At 28.1% G+C, this 22,426-nt stretch overlaps 1 protein-coding gene across 6 annotated transcripts; it reads right to left on the minus strand.

Annotated features, from left to right (window-relative positions):
- Window positions 1-1,048: 1,048 nt before the first annotated feature.
- Window positions 1,049-21,198, minus strand: LOC130673588 (thyrotroph embryonic factor-like). Of its 6 annotated transcripts, none has more exons than XM_057478648.1 (7): window positions 20,598-21,198; window positions 18,868-18,897; window positions 5,363-5,508; window positions 4,410-4,650; window positions 3,632-3,737; window positions 3,392-3,536; window positions 1,049-3,328 (listed from the first exon to the last, which is right to left on the minus strand). In XM_057478648.1, exons 1-7 carry the CDS (start codon window positions 20,926-20,928, stop codon window positions 3,242-3,244), a joined length of 1,086 nt encoding a protein of 361 aa, XP_057334631.1. In that variant the 5' UTR covers window positions 20,929-21,198; the 3' UTR covers window positions 1,049-3,241. The 6 variants fall into 6 exon arrangements, with proteins under 6 accessions (XP_057334631.1, XP_057334633.1, XP_057334635.1 ...); XM_057478650.1 differs by having other exon boundaries at window positions 5,375-5,508; window positions 20,598-21,197; XM_057478652.1 differs by having other exon boundaries at window positions 3,392-3,529; window positions 3,634-3,737; window positions 5,375-5,508; window positions 20,598-21,186.
- Between the last annotated feature and the right edge of the window lie 1,228 nt (window positions 21,199-22,426).

Raw genomic sequence — 22,426 nt, forward strand, 5'->3', positions numbered from 1 at the left:
ATCGTGATTAATCAATTGAGGTAAATGACTTGTAATTTGAATTTTTGACTTTATTGTAAATTTGAATCAAGGTAAGACCTAGTACCCGATCAGGGAAGTAGTACTCAAACATGTATTTGTATAGATATATTTAGTATAATTTAGTAAATATATACAAAAACATGAGTGATCGGGCACTAGTTCTCTGATTAGGTACTGGGTCTCTTACCTTAGTATAAATTTGATCATCCAATTAAGGGTATTCTGACAGTGTCCCCACTTTTTAAAAATATGCTACAACTTTAAACTGTCATGACTATATTAAAATTTTTTATTAATTAATTAAAAAACATTAATTACAGTTGTTACCAATAAGAAGCTAAACAAAATTTGATGATACTGAAGTTAGCAGACATCTATTTATTTTTAAATTTTATTTTAGGCGGTAAATTTGGAAAAAAAAAAAATTTTTTTTAATTGCACCTGTAGTTTTTTAAATTTTCTACATGTGGATATTTTTAGTTTTTATTTTTTTGTAATTGATTTGTTGAAAAAAAAATCCGAAAATTTTGAATTGTCTGCTAACTTCAGGATCATAAATTTGAATAAATTTCAGCCTACAAAATTCGAATTATAAAACTGAAATGATTTTGCTGAAAGTTATTTTCTGAATTTCGTTTAACTCCCAATTGATATCAACTGCAATTTTTTTTAAACCTATACCTCGGCGAAATTGTCCTTTTTTCCATTAATTTTTTAATTTTTTTTTTAATTAATTGATAAAATTTCGACGCGCTTATGACAGTTCATTGAAAATTTTTAAAAAGTGGAGGCCACTGTCTGAGAATGGCCTCAAGTTTTTACTATTTCTTTATATTATCTTATATTTTATGAATTGTAATTTTACTATGTCTCAGTATTTGATAAAGGACCAAAAAGAACGAAAATTTGTCCGCTGATTGTTAATAAACATTAAATAGTAACAATAATCCTGAATCGAGTTGTGAGTAATTTGCTGATGTTAAGAAATGGACATGAACCAACATAATATAAGTAATAATAATATGAATAAAGGTAATTAAAACAATAACAAATACATATATTCTTTAGGAAGGTGATACAATCAATAGATTTTTGTATTTTTCGTGTTGATGAACATTTTCACTCATTTGTTTAAAACGCATTGCGCTTTATTATTTTTATTTTTTTATTAAATTTATTTATTTTAATTAATTAATTAATTAGTTTTTTTTTTTTTAATTAACCATAATTCCTTTTATCACATTGCAGATCAATTATACCTTAGCAACAAATATTTACTAATTATACAATTGTTTTGTTAATAATAATAATTATTTATTATTTTAATTAAAATAATAACCGGGTTACTTTGCGACAAAAGCGGCTGATAACTGCAATCATTATCTTATATATTTTATTTATTATTCTAATTAAATTTATCTAAAAATTCGATGATTTATGGACGATCGCAGAAAATAATAGTAATAATAATAATAATAATAATGTTTATTAATCTACAAGCTTTTGTCAAAAATAAAAAATATCTTTTAAAAACCCGATAGAATTTCACCGTCAATTATACAAACTTTTTTTTTTTACATAAAAAATAATTACAATAATTTTTTTTACAGCGATTATAATTATTACAAATTAATTTGTAATATTGTAATTTACATTAGGCCAATTATTATAATTAATTTTTAAATTTACAAACGTAAAATAATTAATAAGTCAACAATTTTATCATTTTTTTTTTAAGTTTTTTTTTCTTTTATCTTTAAAAATAAAAATTTTAAATAATTAAAATTTATACACGAATAACTATAAATTGTATCGGTAACTCATGATACTAAAGTATTTAAAATAAAAATAATATAATAATAATAATAAAAAATAAGACGTCTATAATTATTAATAAAGAAATTTTAGTTAATGAACGTTTGATCATGCGTGCAGAATTTTTCTAATTAACAATTAATATATTAATAATAATAATAATAATAATGATAATAATAATAATAATAAATTTTATATTCTCTTAATAATTCTGTCGTCTTTACTCTTTTTTTTATCTTTAATCATTTTTAGTATATATTTAAATATATGTATATATTTATAAACAAAATAAACATCTAAAAACTTAAAAAGAAAAGGCTAATTATTGTATAGAGTAACAAATATACTCTTGTGTTACCTTTTCAATCTATAATTAATTATTATTATTTTTAATCACTTTTGTTGCTATTTAGCAATTGTCTCAACAATAATTAATAATTTTAATATCTTAATTTAAATTTTTAAATATCATTTTTTAAAAAACTGCAAATCTGGACGTAAAAAATTCCAATTACCGTACAAAGACAGTCATTATTTTTTTTTAAATTAACTGATTAATTTAAATTAATTTTTTGAGACAACCTTTGCATTCGTGCAGCTTTCAGTTATTTAAGTCTACGTACTTTTACTATATTCGCTACATATCTGCACGTATAAATTCTCATATAAATGTTTTATTATGGTAACAATGTGTCCGATTTTTTTTATTTAAATTAACAAGCTGCTAATCGATCAATTGATTAATTAATAAATTATGATATTGGATAATTAATTAATCGATTGATCTATTGAGAACTAAATCATGATTTTTAGTTGTTTTTTTTTAAATTAATTAAAGATCAAAAAAAAAATTGACGGCACATACACACACGCACTCATCTCTCCCTGTCTCCTTGCTCATTCTCGCTCTCATTTCATTTATAATAATTTTAAAGTTTTAGTTTTTAATATTGTTCGTAGCTGCAAATATATGACATCCAATGACGTATATAATCTAACTATACATATATAACTATGTACAAGTGAGGCGACGATGGTGAAGAAACTTATAGTTTTCTTGACAATTTTTTCTATAATAATCTAAAGCTCTTCTTCTTCTTCTTCTACTTCTTCTTCTTATTTTTATCATTTCTTCTCGTCATCTCTCGGGATGGTCTAGAGGTGGTGTTTTTAAAAAATTATTACTAAAGGACCTGGGATTTTTTAGGAACGGAGAATTGACATGGAGATCTTTAGGCAGGAAAAAATTGTCCAGAATCACTTCAGCTTGCTTCATCTTCTTGATAATGTATTCGATACTCTTCTTAAGCGGATGGATTCCTCCTCGTACGCCTAGAGTCTATTTAATTATTTATTTTATTTATTTATCTGGTCAAGATGATGATAATTTAAACTTGACCGCCTGTTAAACATCCGTGTATTTACTTAATTTATCACGCAGTAACATATTTTCGTTTTTTAATCGATCAAGTTCTTGTCGCAGTCCCATATTCTGAAAAAAAAAATTAATAATTAATATTTATTCATTAAATAAATAGGAACAAATAAATTTTACCTCTTTTTCAAGAAAACCAGCTCTCAAAGCAATTTGATTTTCCTTCATACGACGCGCATCTCGCGATCTTTTAGCAGCCATATTATTCTTCCTACGACGAGCCCAATATTTGTCATCCTTCAGGTCATCCGGCACAAACTGCAACACCCAAACATCCCACCATAACAATTAATTTAATAAAACTGATCTTCGAACAGGGAAAAAATAAAAAAAAAACCAAAATATCTAATGAATTTTAATACCTGTTTCCGAGATTTCTTAATCATCGGTTGTGGTTTGAGTTCCTCATCGGAGAATGCCCGTGTTCTTGGGTCAAAGTCTCGTCCCGATGACGCCATCGACAACGCTATAAGACAATACATAAGCCATTGTATTCACTTGCCACACAATCCGCGATCTCTAGTCGCCAAGAGCGCTACAAAGCCCCTAATATTGTTTCCTTAGTTCATTAACTCAAAACTCATACGTACTTATATAAGTATACAGATATATGTATTAGTGATAAGAAATTACCGTCAATTTGATGCTCAGTCAGATCACGATAATTTATGTACCTGAAGATCGGAGCGTTTTTCGCGCAAAACATGAAAAAAATCCATGTAATTCGACGGCTTAAAAGTGACTTAAAGGATAATTGGAGGTGGCTGCAATTTTCGGATGACAATTGCAGCGCATTTCGGAAATCTAGATCCAGTAGATTTTTTACTTTTCATTTTTTTTTATTTTTGTTTCGCGAAAAACGTTCCCATCTTCAGGTACATGATAAATTGACTGACAATTGCTTGTCAATTGACATCAATAAATTTTTCGGTAAATTTTTTATAAATTAATTTTCTGTGCAAAATCAAGTTGGCGCGAGAACTGGCATTGAATTCAAGAAATTACCGTGGGTAAATTTATCGGTAGTGAATTGACGTCAATTGTCCGACAAGTTCTGTTATCTGCCTGACATCACTAATGTATATACTTGTAATTACATACTACAAAGTAAATAAACAATTAAAAATAAAATATTTACTCGAGTCGGCAGGGGATGGTGGGTTGAGTGTGTCAGGCGAACAACAGTCGCTGGGTGAGGGCGATCTTTCACGTTTGGTAACTGGTTCAAGATGTAATCCAGCAGGTCCTTGATGACTCGCAGCTTCATTTGCGTTATTAAGTTTGTGTAACTGACCAGGCTGCATGGTACCTTGTACACCGCCGCCCACTCCGTCAACAGGTATACCATTCTCTGATAAAAACTCGTCCAGATCCACATACTAAATAATTTTTAATAAATTCATTATTAAAGTCAATCTACAAAACTCGATATATATAAATTCATTTTATTTAATCTAATTAATAAAACGCATGCATTCAAACGTCAAATTTTAAAAATCATCCAAAAAGTCATTAGAGCTGTTATTATTATTACTGTATTAGTTACAAACAAAAGTAAAAATATAAATTAAGGACTAAATCGCGATCGTAGGCGTCACGATATCGCGGAGGGTGAAAGTTTTGACGGTTGGTTGGCTGTTTAGATACTTGGTAACTCATACTCATACTCATTCGGTTACAGTTGAGTATCAAGTATAAAGGATTGGAGTAGTCTAGTGTCTAGAGACAAGTATACAAGTGTATAAAGCTGCTAGACCAACGGCAACTATTCCAAGCTTCCTTGTTTTCACAAATCCAGGAAGTCTCACAGCTCAACACTAGCGCAATATATTTTTTTTATGTTGCGTAACTTTGCGTGCCTCCGACAACGGGAAGTATGGTAAAAAAAAAGAAAAAATAATAAATAAATAAAATATAAATAATATACATTATATTTAAATCGGCAAAAAAATAAAATCATTAGTTGGTTACTTTTTCGACATCTTACCTACTCTTCTATTTATATTATTTTTTAAAAATTATAAGCTATCTATGTTTGGATGTTTTGTTTGATCGTTCATTTATTTTTTTCTTTCTCGTCGTAATACATACATGATTTAATACCTTCAGGTCGGCATCGTAAGGCAGAGTTTTGTCCCATAAATTGGGACCAAGAAAGGCGGCTTGTGCTTCCACATTGCCCCATAATTCACCATCCGCGTCTTTTTTTTCTTCTGGTCCATCTTTATTTTGTTTACCTGAAAATAAAGTCATTTATTTATTAGAGAAGAAATAGATGGATTCAATTTTTTTTATTTTCAGTAGATTTCACAGAAATCTGTCTATTGTATTTGTCATCATGGTGGAATTTTCAAAAAATTTTACCGTAGTCTATTATAATTTTTGAACCATTAGTTCAAAAGTTTATATATGTATATATATAATATTTATAATGCACCTTGCGACGATAGCACCCACAATTCTAAAAAGATCTCAAACCCTGCGTGTGTATTAGGGTGGGCCAAAAAAATCGACTATTTTTTTTTTTATTTTATACTCTGAAAAATAGGTTAGTAGACACCTCAAAAAAATTCTCTCCAAGTATGAGCTCTTAATTTTAATAGGAAAGTGCTCCGCCTCTCAGTTTTTTATTTTTTCCTTATTATTAAAACGAAAAATTCATATCTCGGTATTTACTATTTAGAAAAAATATTTCGTCGAATAGATTTATCAGAAATTGAATTCTCTACAAAAAAGTTATCTTACAATTTTTTTGTAAACCTCACCGTTCAAAAGTTATTAAAGGTTGATTATTTTCAGGCAGATTTTTTTTTTCTTATGAATTTTATAACTCGTCAAAAAATGATTATTATGATACGCGCACCTCATGGCTTTATAGGAAATTCACTGCTCTACAAAAATGGTCTCTTATGATTAGTCGATTAAATTAACCGTTTAAAAGATATTCATTGTCAAACTTCAATGCACACTAATTTTAACAGTTTTTGATTAATAATTCGAACAATTTCAATTTAATTTATGAGTTTCGGGGAAATTCGTACAAACTTGAGTTTCTGTCGTAAAAGTAACTACTATAGAAGTTCTCTCAATTTTTTTGAACAACAATTTTAAAGTTTTGACTTTGGCATCTTTTGGGCCATGTATTAGACACTTCAAGAAGTAATCTAGAATTTTTTAAGATTTTTTGAAAGCCTAGAAATTTTGAAATCTTGACTGTTTCCTAAAAGACCCAGTGCTCATATCGTGTCTCGAAAAATATGATGTACATACACAGGGTCAATAAAATTTGGTAATCTTATTCTATGAACGATTATATCGATTAAGTCCAAAGATGAGCAAAATCGATCAACTAGTTTAGAAATGGCGGGCATTTAAAATTAAAAAAATTACGAAAAATTTTACTTCTGTCATTTTTCGTGAAAAGTTTTAACGAAGGCACCTATAGCTTCATTATGGAAATGAATGTCAATGATAAAATGAACTACAATCTTTTTCTTACGATAATTTTTCCAATTTCAATACAGGTTTAAAGTCACATGATTATTTTCCGTGTTATGGCCAAAATTCCATTATTCGATCTTTGGTATTAGACCGAAATTCATAAAAAATGTCAGAAAAAGTTTATTTTAAATTCAAATTTATCTTAAAACTTAAAAATAAGTAAATGATGAGAAATTTACTTCCATTTCGGATGCCGGATGGCCTTTTTTAATGTTATAAAGGTATTGAATGATGAAGCATTAGAAACTAATGTAAGCCTAAGTCATATGTGACGACGACGGTGATTTTTACACGCAGGAGAACGGCATTGCGGGTCGACTGTCAAGGCTACGAGAGCATGCTTGTCACGCCACTGTTAACAACACACTTGCTCTTGGATTCATAAGAAAAAATATAATAACTTGTAGTAACATTGGCTTTTATTTAGTCGGTACTAGTCTTAATGCTAGTTTAATTGAGCCGAGGAATGTTTTTTTATACAAAAAATAGGAAATCGAGATTTGTCATTAACTTTTTTTTTTTTTTTTAATGTATGTACTTGTTTTTTAAATGTATATTTTTATTAAGACTAGATCGAGTTGTTTGGCTGATGGTATTGATACAGATTCGTTTTTTGGAGTACGAGGAGGGTTTTTTCTGATGGTGCTGCTAGTGAAGCGTAGCACCGGTGTACGCCTCGGTACGGAGATTAGTTCCGCAGAGAGGTTTTAGTTTGAGAGCGACTAGCCTTGAACTAAATTACAGCCTGGATTGTGTGGTGTTGTGTTGTTTAGATTCATATTATTTATTTGTTGTATTGAGTTGCTTACTTGCACTGTTTAACACGCAATATTTATTTGCCGATAGGTTTTGCAAAACTTTGTTGGGAACTCTATTGGCTTTGCTGCATTAATTATCATTATTGTCATTAATATTAAAGACTGTGAATGTCACCGGAAAAATTTAAGTTTCAAATTATCAACTATTTCTTCATAAAAATTTTCATTCAAAATAAATTATAGAAAATATTTTTTTTTTAAATTAAAAGTTTACCCGCCGAAATTTAAATCGAAAAAAAAAGCAAAATTGACAAAATGTTGCCCGTTAAATAAATTTAAAAAAATTTAAGTTTCAAATTCAAATTTCTTCATAAAAATTTTCATTTAAAATAAATTATAAGAAAAGATTTTTTTTTTAAATCAAAAGTTTACCCGCCGAAATTTAAATCGCGACAATTATTGTCAGACTAGTAAAGTACAAATTTTCACCGAAATTTCGTACAGCAAAATTGACAAAACGTTGCCTGTTAAATAAATTAAAAAAACTTTAAGTTACAAATTATCAACTATTTCTTCATAAAAATTTTCATTCAAAATAAATTATAGAAAATATTTTTTTTTTAAATTACAAGTTTACCCGCCGAAATTTGTATGGGGACAATTATTGTCAGAGTCCCAAAATACAAATTTTGACCGAAATTTCGTATAGTAAAATTGACAAAATACTGCCCGTTAATTAAAATTTTTATAATTTGATGTTTTATTTAAATAAAAAAAAAAAAAGAATTAAATTTTTGATGATGAGTGTACTTGTAAAAATACTTTTCAATTGTTTAATAATAAAATATAATTTATTATTTTCATCGCGGATACTTCCTTGTTCAATTACTCAATAAAAAAAAATAAATACTAGTATTTATTTAAAATACTTTTAAATAATCAAAGAATTTTTAATTAAGTGTATAAAAGTTCCATTTAAAATTCACTATTTAATATTTCATATCAAAATTTTTTAAATAATTACTTTCAATACTTGTATGAAACATTAATTAATTATGTATAATAAACAATTAAAAAAAAAAGAATAAAGATAAAGATTTTTAATTTGTATAATAAATGAAATTCAATAGATACACTAGATAAAGACAGAAAGATTCACTTTCATTCCCACATTCGCATTAATAATAATAATAATAATAACAATAATAATAATATATATATATAAAGTTGACGATGTAATCTCAGCCTTGTATCCTTGATAGACTAGTCACGGTTCACCGAGAGCCACTTCAACCAGTTTTCTATACAATATTTCATTTTATTTGTTACATTTATTGGCTATTATTTATTTTTCCCCCACTCGAAACCCAAAAAAAATTAAAATAAAAAAAAATAGTAATTAAAAACATAAATAAATGAGAAAGCGGCGGCGGATATATATATATTAATAGGTATCTTGATGAATTACAAGAAGGTGTGGAACGCGGAACGCGATTCGAAGTAGAGGCAAGCTGTCGTCCTTGGCCACATCGAACACTACTTGCTCAAAGATCCCACATCATCTATTTTATCCTCTGTTTTTATTTATTCAAAACAAATTGTTTTTATAAATCCATATCCTCATTCGTTAATTAATTAATTTATTATTTTTCACACTTGCTTCAACTGTCGTACTAAAAACTTAACGTCAATGCAGATATACGTTATCTACTTGTACCCATATGAAAAAACAATATATGGTTAAAATATATAAAATCATATATGTTTGCAACAAAAAAATATATGATATATTATATTGTATATTATAAAAAGTCATATAGAGATTTTCGCCGATTTAATATAAAATTATATACAGTAATAAATATATGTATTCATATATGTTACTTATATGTTTTTTATATTAAGCTATATATAAATTTACATTTACCTTATAATATATTGTGTTGATATATTTCCTTTTATATTTAAAAAATATAAAATTTTTATATGAAATGAAATATATGGTGGCATAATTGATATTATATATGGCACCATATATTTTATTTGTTATATTTAAGCATATTTTTTATTTGGTGTATGTATATGTATATGGGTATATATTCGCATCAAATTAACTAATTTTGAAAATTTTAACTGCAATTTAAAGAGTATATTAAAATTTAGATCTGATTTAATTGGAGTTGGTCATACGAAAAACCCGTATGAAAATAACATATATGTTCAAAATATATGTAAAAATATATGATAAATATCAGATAATATATGTGGCGAATTCAACTATATTTTCTGATATATTTTTTTTATATTAAAAAATATAATATTCATCATATACGAGTCTGTATATGTTTAGCATGTATAAAATATATATGTCAATCATATACGAAAAATATATTTTTATCATATATGAAAATATATATTTTTATGTATGATAAAAATATATTTTTCGTATATGATTGACATATATATTTTATACATGCTAAACATATACGGACTCGTATATGATGAGTATTATATTTTTTAATATAAAAAAAAAATATATCAGAAAATATAGTTGAATTCACCACATATATTATCTGATATTTATCATATATTTTTACATATATTTTGACCATATATGTTATTTTCCTACGGGTATGTACATATAATTTAAATTTATTTATTTTTTTATTTTATTTATTTATATTATTTGTTCAAGAGTTGAGTTCAGCAAGAGGTTGAGGAAGTAAAATACGATGAAAAATAAAAGTATAAGAGAGAGGGTAGCAAGTGCTACGGTATGTTTGCCAGTAGGCAGTGAAAGTTGCTTATTCTACTTTCCCTTTGGGCCTTTGTGGCTCGAGTCACTTAACTGAAACACGATTTTAACGCTTAACTCAAGCAGGAAGTTATTGAGCTCTTTTAATTTCCGGGCTTTTTTATTATTTTACTAAAAGCCAAAAAAATTTTTAAGTTCCGATAGAGAACAAAAAAATGCCTAAAAAAGGAGTCAATTTTTAATCAGATAATTTTTTAGAAGAAAAGTTGATATACTTTTATATATAGTGTGTCAGTAAGATCATGGTCATGGTCAATCGAATTAATAAACATATATTTATATATGTTAGTTATATATTTTTTGAATCATTAACCAATTCATTAATTAAATTAATATCAGTGGGACTGATGTTGATAGTTGATTATTTTCTGGGATATTTATTTTTTTAAAATTTATATGAAATGAAATTTTAATATAAAATAAAACTGACCAAATATGTTAATAAATTCGGGTTTTGTATGATCGAATCCGGCGAATGAAAGGTGGGTCAAGCTTGGACAATTCACTTTCAAACTTTCTCGTGCTACTGCCGTCTCCCCTTCTGAAACTCCTTACGATACGTTATATTAGTAATAGGCAATAAATAAGTTAAGGATAAAAAGTGAGAAAGACCATTAGAGTTTAAAAATTTCTTAAAGATTGAATGGCCAAAAAAATTAATGATAATAATAATAATAGTAATAATGATTGAAGAAATAAATAAGAACAAAAAATAGCAAGACAAGTGGAGAGTTACGTAATAAGCAAAAAAAAGAAAGTTTATAAAAGTCACGCGGAGCAAATGATGAAGAACGAGAAATAAAAAATTTATTTATTTATTTTTTTTAAATTGACAATTTTTTTTTATAAATTTAAATTAAATTGTGAAAATGTTTTAAATTAAAATTTATGGCCAACAATCGATCGGAGTAAGAATTAAATATATATGTATTGTATATATTTATATGCATGCGTTTAGTAGGTAATTAGTTTTAAATAAATAAAATGAAGTATTTAAATACTGATAGTTAATAAATATAAATATGTGTACGGCAGTATATATATAACGACAGTCTGTTATCTAAAATTAATTCTTAACAGCTGTCACTTCCAACACAAGACTCATCTTCTATTCCTTTAGATGATCCGTGTCAAGGACATTAAGACTCGATATCCGTCTAATCTATTTCAATCGACTTGCTCGATGTAATATTATTTTATTAGTTAACTTCCTTAAATTACAACCAAAAGGTTTCGCTCATGATTACATACTTTGATTTATACTTAAAACTCTCTTGAGATAAGTTATCAAAATAAAAATTGAGTCATTCAGATAGCGAATTAAATTACATACTAATAAATAATAAATAAAAATAATTTAATTGGTAGATCCAATTAATGGATCTATAGTCTCGTTGTTGAGACCACCATGTAGCCCAATTAAAAGTTTACTACTTAAAAAAAAATAATTAAGTGCTTATATTTACAATAAATTGGATCAAAGCCTTAAAAAGTGCAGATAAATTTTTTTGGCAAATAAAAAAATTTATATACATATATATTTCAACAGTATAATTAATTATGCAGTGTGCGTGTTCCCGCATATTACTCCTGGCTTCCTTGTTCAACTAGGAAGTCACATGACTTTCGCTTTCACCGTCACCGAATTGAACTTTAAAAGATATTTTAAATTATCCTTTAATTTAAAAACAAAAATAATTATCAATTTATTGGTAAATTTAAAAATTTTAATTAATTGCCGCTAAAAAAAATTTAATATTCAATTTTAATTATAGTAATTTTTATTTAAAATTTTTATTAGGGTTAATATTGTAGTCGTTCACCAGCTCAACCCGGAAGAGAATAAACTTCTCGGTCGTAGTTCTCCAGGTCTGGCTCTCAGTTCTCGGAGAAAGTAATCACAGCCCACACCGATATAATACGAGAATGTTGGGAATAGACACCTTGTGATTTCCATCTCTCTTTCTCTTGGTATCTATGTAGTTCTCACAAAACATTTGCAAATTTCCTCAAAGACTTGCACCTATACTTAATACCTGTACATCTACATACATACATATCTACTACATATATTTTTATCATGTACTTTTAACACTTACTTTATACACTCTTGCATTTAATACTTGCATTTGTATCCTAAACGTTACACACGCTTTCTACCAGACACATTTAACATTTTTTTTATTTCTTTTATTTAAACTTTTAATTTATTTTCAATATTATTTCCAATTTAATATTGACGGAAGTATTTAAATATTGAATGACACTTTTTTTTAATAGTTTAGATAAAGAGATAAAATTATAATAAAATAGTGTGAGCGAGCATGAAAGTGAAAACGTAACTTTATCTACATATTAAAAATTATAAATAACTTTTATGAATGTATGACTTTTTAAAAATTTACTTGTGAGAAAAATGTTTTTTGTTTACACGCGAAATAAATTTTTGTTTTACAACTCGGAAAATTTGAACGGTCGCCATTGAAGCGGCAATTATTTTTAGTTTTATCAATTTTCTTTTATCGCGTAGTAGTTGTTTATGACAATGAATTTTTTCAAGCCAACAGAAGTAATTTCAAGTAATTATGTGAAAAAAGTATTTATTAGCGATAGTACACTAGAGTTAGTGACATTTATTTTTTCGCGCTAAATATTCGGATTAAATAATTTATTATTACAAAAATTTTCCATTCATAAATGAATTTTAAAAATAAAATTATATTTTTTTTGTTTTGTTAATTGAGTAAAAATTATTATCATCGAGGTCTAGGAGGCCGGGTCCTCGGGTCGAGACGATAGTCTACTGTATTTATGCAGTTTGAAATTTTTTTAAAAATATTATCCATATGTTTATTCATAATAAATATAATAATAAAAATATAAATAAAAAAATATGAAGATTTTTTTTATTACTGAGGCTTCTTTTGATTTATGATTATTATTCTGTCATAGTGACAATTGTTAAATCATTTTCTGTTAAAAATTATTTAACACATCTATATGTATATATATATTTTTTTTTACCTTGGTGGTTTTACATATATATTTAAAAAGGATTTACAATGTACGTATTATTTTAAATTATCGATAGTTTGTGGTAATATTAATTTAAACTAATCAAATAAATAATAGATTAAATTATTTAAGTATTTCTAATCATCAGTTATTTTTAACCACTCGATTTAAATAATCATCGAAAAATTTATTTATAACTAAAAAAAAAATTCAGAGATAAAATTTTAATTGATGAGTCAATAAATAATAATTAATAAAATATTTAAAAAAATAAAATAATAAAAAAAAAAAATGGGTCAAAAAAATAAAAATAAAGGTTAAATGTTAAAAGTTAAAGAATCGTGTATACATAGAAAAATGTACATGAAGCCCGACTGTAAGACTTGTTAACCAATATACTACTTATTCAGGTCAAATTTATCTTCTTACTTTCATTAGTCCACACATATATACATGTATAAATAATATCATAAATATTTAACAAATCAACCGATAATTTGAGCAAACAAAATTTATTTAAGTGAAATTAATAAAATATTTTTAATAACCGAGAATCGAGTCTTTAGAATAAATATAAATGATAATGAATATAATTTAAATTTTAAACGGGTAGTTAGTAGTTACGGACGAGGTGGGTCGCCGTATAATGTCGGCGATGCATCAATTCTTGTGGTAAGGCTTCGTTTAGGTCACCGATTATTATTACAGTGTGAGTGTGGCCTCGTGAAAGGTCGGGTTATGGTCACTGGGTCATAGTGTCTTTTATCGTCTCGATTTACATCTAATCTGACACGTCTTTTAATCTCGAAATAATTATCCGTGCTCGAATAATACCAGCTCCCTATTTTTATTTAATTGCAGATATATTTTCAAAATTGTGTTTTCAAAAAAAAATTATTTTAACAAAATAAAAAAATAAATAAAATGAGTTTCTATTATTGCTAAAATTGTGATTAAAAATAGCTGAATGATGCGGGACAGGATAGGCTCGTGTATTGGCCTATCCCTCCGATTGTCAACCGATCAAAAGAAATTAAATTTAGTACACGGCAAACAGACAAGAGATAATAATCAATACTCTCCATGTATGTCGGCATTTAAGCCTATTGTATAATATGTGTGAGTGATTCATACACACATTTCCTCCTTGCAATCATTCTCGCGAATTTTAGTGAATTTATGTTTATATATATGTACATATTATCTATATAACTGTTTTGCAGAACAAGTAGAAGCACACTGTTGGTACTTCCTGTATCATGATTTATTATTCTGCCATTTGGGTCTACGTAATTTAACGCTAACAAAATATTGTATAGGGTTCTCCGAGGCAACAGGTGGGCGTGCCTAGACTTGATCAGCCTTGCGCTCTTTGCACACTCTTTATGCCATTAAATTATCTAGTTCTCTCTCTAACAAACTAACAAACTCTTGATAAAAAATTTCAAATTTTTATAATGTCCCTACTGATGAAATAAATACATATTTATTGACCAATACCTATCATAAATAGGTGAATATATATGTGTAATATATAAATCAGCGACACAATTTTTTTTATCATGAAAATTGTATTAATTAAATAGACATAAACCAGATTATTATATAAATCCAAGATCATAAGCCTCACCATTAATATAAACATGATGTTGCCGCCATATGTGTTGGTACTGTGTCCACCGCGAGCTGGTACTGTCGTCATGTATAGGCGGTAAGGGTGGATGCAGTTGGTGCGCGTGTGTGGTAGGTGGAGGCAAATTTGGAGGCGGTGGTTGCGGCTGCTGGGGTTGATGCGCAGGTGCAAGGACGATATGAGGATGCGAGGGTGGAACTGTAACTTGTGATTGGTTTTGTTGTTGCTGATGATGGGGCTGTTGTTGCTGTTGTGATTGTGGTTGTGTTGTCGGTTGGGGGTGGTGGGTTGCATGCTGCACAACAGTCACTGACGGTGACACTAATTGTTGGTACTCCATTGCACAGCTTTATTATTACTATTATTATTTAAAAAATATATATATATAGATTCTATCACGAAAACATTTAATTTGCACTGTCTATGAAATAAAATTTTTTAATTGTCTTAAAAAAAAAAATTAACACTTCACTCAACACTCGATTGTTTGTTATCTTTTAAAAATCATTTTTTTTTTTAATTTTTTTCAGGTGAATAAATTTATAATGAGCGTTAAAACGCTCATGTTCATTGATAAAATTTGTTTAAGGAATTAAGTGAATTTATTTATAAATTAAGATTTTGATTTATTCGAGGAATGGAAAGTGAAGAAAACCCGGCACAGTCTATATAGCAAGACAGTCTCCGGGTAAAAATTTGGGCGCGTGTCGCGCTTACGTTCGCGTTCAACGAGACACTGGCGGCAGCGGCACACGGCCACCGGTCGAGAACGGACCGTCAAACGGCCCCACGCTCAAGTAAAACGGCCTATACCGCCGTGTACCGCCTCCACTGCTGTTCCCCACTTATTTAAAAACCCGATTCTCTCCTATACACTATAGATATATTCCCCCTTCTGTGTCTTCAAATCGTACAACACACACACACATTCTATCGATGCGCGTTCTGGTATCCCCCCTTTGATGTCCCCCACGAACATCCGCGAGCACCCCTTCTCACCTTCGCGAGCCCTCAAACCACCGAGAGGAACTTCCGTATTCGACTGACAATTATATCTAGAGTATCCCGTTTAAAAAAATAAGATACTTAAGTAATAAATAATTTTATTACTTTTTATTTTTTGTTTATAATGGACCGCGAGAACGATAATGTTAAGAGCCAATGTTAAGGAAAAGATAACTTGTGGCATTTCACTAGATGTGTGTATTAATGTGTAATGTGTAGCCTGTATACGAGAGTATGGTACACTAGGCGTACCGGTGAAAGTCGCCGAAAGTGGTTTTATTTCAAGGTGGACCCGGGCCAAAGCGAAAACGAGTATCTCCGAGCGCTGGATCATTCGTTTTTTCTTTTTATTTTCTCGTGGCCTGATAATTTTTGACTTACGGTACCATTTGGTATTCGGTATACTATGTATTTATTATTACTATTATTATTATTTTCATTATACACAACACACCTTGAGAGCCGTATTCTTCAAGGTTTGTGTTTTAAAATCATTGTAAAAATATCCACAAGTCATTTTTAGATACAAAAAAAATGGAACACGTTTTTTTTTTATGTATAAATAGAGTATCTAGGAATACTTTTTTTTAGTTTTAAATGTTAATAATAAATAAGTTTTGTTTATGAATTTATAGATAAAAGTGATATTTAATGAACTTAAAATTACGCCGGGTAATTAAAACCACATGTCGATAGTTTTATTAGATGCGTTTGCGTCGTATATGCAGCCTAAAGACTAAAGACAAGTCGTTAACCCATAGAGTTGATTGCCTTATATTATTTTATGACTTTCTTTTAAATAGCATACTATAAGCTTTTCTTTTCATGCGTTATTATATTTTTAAATAAAAATAAAAATTATAGTATAATAGATATATATGTATAATATAATAATACAAAGTATATATATATATATATTTATTAAGTATGTAAGAGTATGTACGGTAAGTTGAAAGCAATTGTACCAAGTTGAGGAAACATTCCAGACTCGTGCTAAGATAGTAGTTAGTAAGAATAGAAATATATATGTATACATATATATATGACAGTGAGAAAAATAATAAAAAGAAAGAGAGAGACAAGTAAACGACAATGGTAAGCCACGAGAGACCTTGTGGTTTAGTTGTTGGAGAAGGTTGCAGGCAACTATCGCTTGAAGAATAATTATACTTTTGTATCCGACAATTTATGTAAACGTCACGCGCATACTAGCTTCTCCGTGGGAGATCATATCATATTTTATAGTTTTCAATTGACTAGTCTGCTATTTAAAACAAAATCTTTATCGCCATTTACTTAAATATTTTATCACCTAGTCATCTACTGGCATAATACTGTTTGCCAATTAAAAGCGCGACAACATGGCCGATAATAGATTTTGCCATCCACCTGACACTTTTAGCGGCTTCTCACGTCGAAATTACTACGCCGAAAATTTTTTTGTAATTTTAATCCGTTAAATAAACTGTGAATTTATTAATACGATGAGTTATTATGTTTATTTAAGAAATCGTAAATTTATAAATGTGAAAAAAATGTATTTTCAATAATTAATAGGTTATTAATGAAATGAGGACGCTCGTTGTTGATTGCAACTGCCCATTGAACGGAGCGTTTAAAATAATCAATGAAATATATTTCATTTATTTTTATCAGTTACTTAAATGTTAACCAATTATAATTATTATCAATAGTCCCAATTTATTTTTATCTACGATAAAATATTGCGAAATGGATAATTGATAAAATTTTGAGGTTATGAGCATGTTCATTCATCGGTTAACGTTATTATTATTACTATTATTTTTAAAATAATTATTAATAATAACAATAATAATAATAATAATGGAGTTTTATGATTCACGCGCTTATCGATGAATACAAGTAGATCTATAATATGTTAAATAATTTATAAATTCAATTTTAAAATCAAATGAATTACATATTTTATAATTATTAATAATTTTTTTTTAACGTGTGGATTCTCATTACTAAGATAATTGCGATTATGAAATGACGTTTTAAATTTCTTAGCGTAAAAATTAAATACACGGACGTGAAAAAGACAATGTAGTAATGAAAAAAAAATTTTTTTTTTAAATATTATTGAATAGTGAGAAGTAGTAATGCTAAATTATCACATGCTTATATATATTCAGCGACACGGAAGAATGATCTTATGTGGTCCAGCCAAAGGTTTCGTATTTCAGAAACTCAATTACATGTCTTACCTATCCGCCTACGACATGACATTACAATAAAACTAACACTAATAATATTAATAATAATAATATAAATTATTTATAATAATAGTAATAATAAAACGACAAGTAATGATGATTAGATGCAATTATAAAATACAACTTCGCAGTTATATGTTAAGCTAAGAAGTAAATTACTCGTCAGCAATTCGAGTTTGCAAAAAATAAAGCTGTGTAAACGAATGTCAGTATATATCAGGACACTTAAAATTTTTTTGGTACATTATTAAATTATATATTTATATTACGGTAGAATGAATGTCTTATAAATTTGGCTTGTAATCATATCATATTTATATATATATATATAATGTATAATAAAACCCACAGACGTGAAACAGGCCTGCACAAATATCAATTGTTACGCATGAATAATTCCATTGACTCGACGAGGGTCTGGTTTGATAGGCAAACTTAAACCCAAATATGTTGGTGATATGTATTCAATATTATATTTGTTATTATTATTATTATTTTATAACTTATTAATGGGTAATGAACCTTTATGATATTTTGTAAACAAAGTGTCACAAACATATTTTTCAGTTAATGTCAATACAATAGAATTTACTGAACAAAACATGCGAAAAAAAATTTGATCGACTTACCCTTAAGTGAAGATGTTATCATAGGGTCACCTGAAATATAAAGAAAAAAGTTTATAAAAGTCTGTGTACAAAATATTAAAATTTTAATTCTAGAAGAAACATGAAAAACAATATAACAGAAACTAGGTTTAAATAAATGGATTTTCTAAGGCAAATTTTTTTTCGACTCATTCAAGTGAACAGAACACGATGACGGTATAATTATACACGGTAATTTAATGGCGATGAAAATAAAGTGGATTTATAATTTTGAAACTGACTGGCGTGTATTAAAAGCGCGGAATAATATCAGAAGGAGGAGTAGGTGGTTTAGAAAAAAAATATAAAATATAATCTCTCTTTGCGATATATGCCTAGGAAATAATTCGTTTGTCTCTCATCATCACATCCTGTGGCAGTGGGTTATCCTGTTAAAAAAAAAGACTATACATTATCCTCGGCAGCGAGATGGAACGATTCGCGAATGATCACAGCGTGTGTAGTTTGCATTATATCGTCCTTGATGATTTTTAAAACGCACATATATATTTGCTTAGATTTTTATAAGATTACCTATTGCCATGCAATCACCATTTTACTCTGTACTGATATACAATACGTGTACGTATTTTAGCTTTTGTATTATTGATGATTTTTTTTTTTATTGTAAAAGTGGATTTTAATATTTTTTATTTTCACTTAAAATATATGTAACACTGAATAAATTTTTTTCGTATAATTCAGTAATAATTTCTTTGAAAAATGGCGGGAAATAATGGGATGGATTTTAGCAATTTACTGAATGGACTGTCCGTGTATTTGGAACACTATACATATTTAAATATTAAGTTAACAAGGAAAATAAATAAATAAATAGATGATAATAACAATAATGGAAGGACAAAATATAACTCTATTCAATTCATTTGCCTTTACGTAATTCATGTATTTTTTTTTTTTTTTTTTTTCAGATTTATGTAGTGTACGGAAAATACTTCACTTTGAAATTGCTAATACAATGCAGATAACGAATGAAATAGAAGAGGAAAAAAATAACATGTAAGCTTTGTACAAGATGGATAGATAGATGTGTATACATACATGTATATTGTATATTTATGTATGATGTATTTATATTTATACAAAAATATATATATACATGTATAAATGAGAACCGACAAATAATGCGAGCGAGAAAAGAATTTCATAAATAATTCATATGCATTGAATCTGTCACTTTTATGTACATATATATACACGAATAAACCTGTAGTTATGGATATTTTAAACCCCTTTTTAATATAAATTCATATATAATCACACTAATATTCAATTATTCTTTCCTTTTTATTAAATTTTTCGCACTTTACTCATTCAAATTTTTTTTTTTAATTCTTATTGAGAAATTATTTATTTTTTGATGGTAATTTAATTGGTAGATAATTTTATGGGGTTTGATACTGGGACATAAAATTTTTAAAAATTATTTTTTGACGTAATAATTTTCCCCTATTTAGTTTTCTAATCCTACGGTTGTTTGGAGACCACATTATTTTTCTGATTATTATTAAAATATTAATTTATTTAAAAAAAAAATTAAATAAATCACCAGATGACTAAGCTTGCATGTAAAATGTTGAAAACAAAATTTTCTCAATTACACACACGTGATTCTCATGAGACTTTTAATAAAAGTATAATACATTAATAAAAAATAATAATAAAATAACGATGAATATCCCAAGGGATACCTGCGGATCCATTATATAAATTTTGCCGACGAACATGAGCTTCGGCATGATCTTCATACTGGTGATGGGGCTGCCCTTGCGGGTTGTGATGATGGTGGTGATGGTGGTGGTGATGTTGTGCTAACATCTGCTGTTCTTGCGAAGAAGTTCCTTGGTGGGACTCCTGGAGGTGTAGCGGCTGGTGATGATGCTGCGGGTACGCTGCTGCCGTGGAGGCATGATGTTGATACTGAGGTTGATATTGTGCCAATTGTTGCTGCGGATGATGATTCGGGTACGTCATATCCCATGCGTACTGTTGCCAAGATGCACCAGCTTCTGCTTCTGACATACCTTCACTTTTTTTTATTATTTATTTACTTATTAATTTCAAGTGCGATAAACAGTTACATGATCACTCTCAATTTCACTTTATGTTCATTTTATTTTAGTCCAATGTTCAGTTTTTTTTTACATGATGATTATTTACTTTCGCAATATATCAAGTTTCATTTGATTTATTTATTTATTTTTTAATTATTCAAACATTTGGTTTTGTTTTTTTTTAGCAAATATTCATATCTGCATCATATATCACACACTATATAGCATTTTATAATATTTCAACCAAAATCCGAGCTTGTTTCTCGCAGAAATCCAACGAAAACCAAAAATTTCAAAATTTCAAAATTAATATCGTGGAAAAAAAAAATTAATTCAAACATTTCTAATTTTTTTATTTAAAAAAAAACTTCTTTTTAAATAAAAAAATTTACAAAATAAAAATTCAACCACTCGAACTTAAAAATTAATTTATAAACAAATTATGTCTCCAATTTAATAAGTAATTAATTAAAAATACTAAATTTTAAATTAATTTTTTTTTAAAAAAGAGATAAATTTAATTTTAATAATTAACACATTCATTCTCAATCACTCATTAATCTCGAAATCGTCACCTGCAAGTGTAGAATACAATGATGGTAATAAAAAAAAAATATACGAATTAATACTTAATACTTTAATCGTAATAATAAAATATGAGAAACGCGTACCGAGAGTACTGACGATAAACTGAGCTGCGAACGAATTTCCGGAGAATCGTCAATAGAGGGATGTAAGGGGTGACGAGGGTATGGGGGTTGTGGTTTGCTCCACGTGCATAACCAGGCACGTTTCTAAGTCACGTGTTATCAAGACAGCGTCAATATAAACCCTGTTTCGAGTAACATTTCCGCGAGTAATCGAGAAGAAACAAGAAAAAACAAAACCCTTTAGACGTTCAACCCCCAAGTGCGCTAAGAGAGAACTTACTGAGCAACTGCACTCAAACTTGTGCTGTAAACTCAATCAAACTCTATCCCTATCAAACTATTGCGCCTTTGATTACATTTTCTGCTCGTGTTCTCGAGCGATCTTTATCACCTGGTAATTTATTCATTTATTTTGATTTATTGCTGGTCAAATGTAATATATTCGGAAACAATTTAAAAATTGTCGTTGTTGTCGCAGGTCAGCTAAGAATTTTTTCATCAGCGATCGGGTTTTTAATCCCGCAGATCAAAGCCACGATATGCCTGCAGTCCGTCAACAAATTTAATCTAATGAATTTCCGTAAGTCTCGTAACGAAATCACACTTTGATAATAAAGACGTGATAGTCTTTCTCCTGATATACATTTTAAATTTTATTTATTTCTCTTGTTACATCAACGATCAACAGCAGACACTGCGAATTTTCCGACCTAGTTTCAAATTAATTATTTACATATAATCATGACTAATTTATATATTCCGTACTAATGATTACGTCACAGCCATTTAGTCTAGGGCGATTTTCTTGGTATATTT

This window comes from Microplitis mediator, chromosome 8 (assembly GCF_029852145.1).
Source record: "Microplitis mediator isolate UGA2020A chromosome 8, iyMicMedi2.1, whole genome shotgun sequence".
NCBI classification, from domain to species: domain Eukaryota; kingdom Metazoa; phylum Arthropoda; class Insecta; order Hymenoptera; family Braconidae; genus Microplitis; species Microplitis mediator.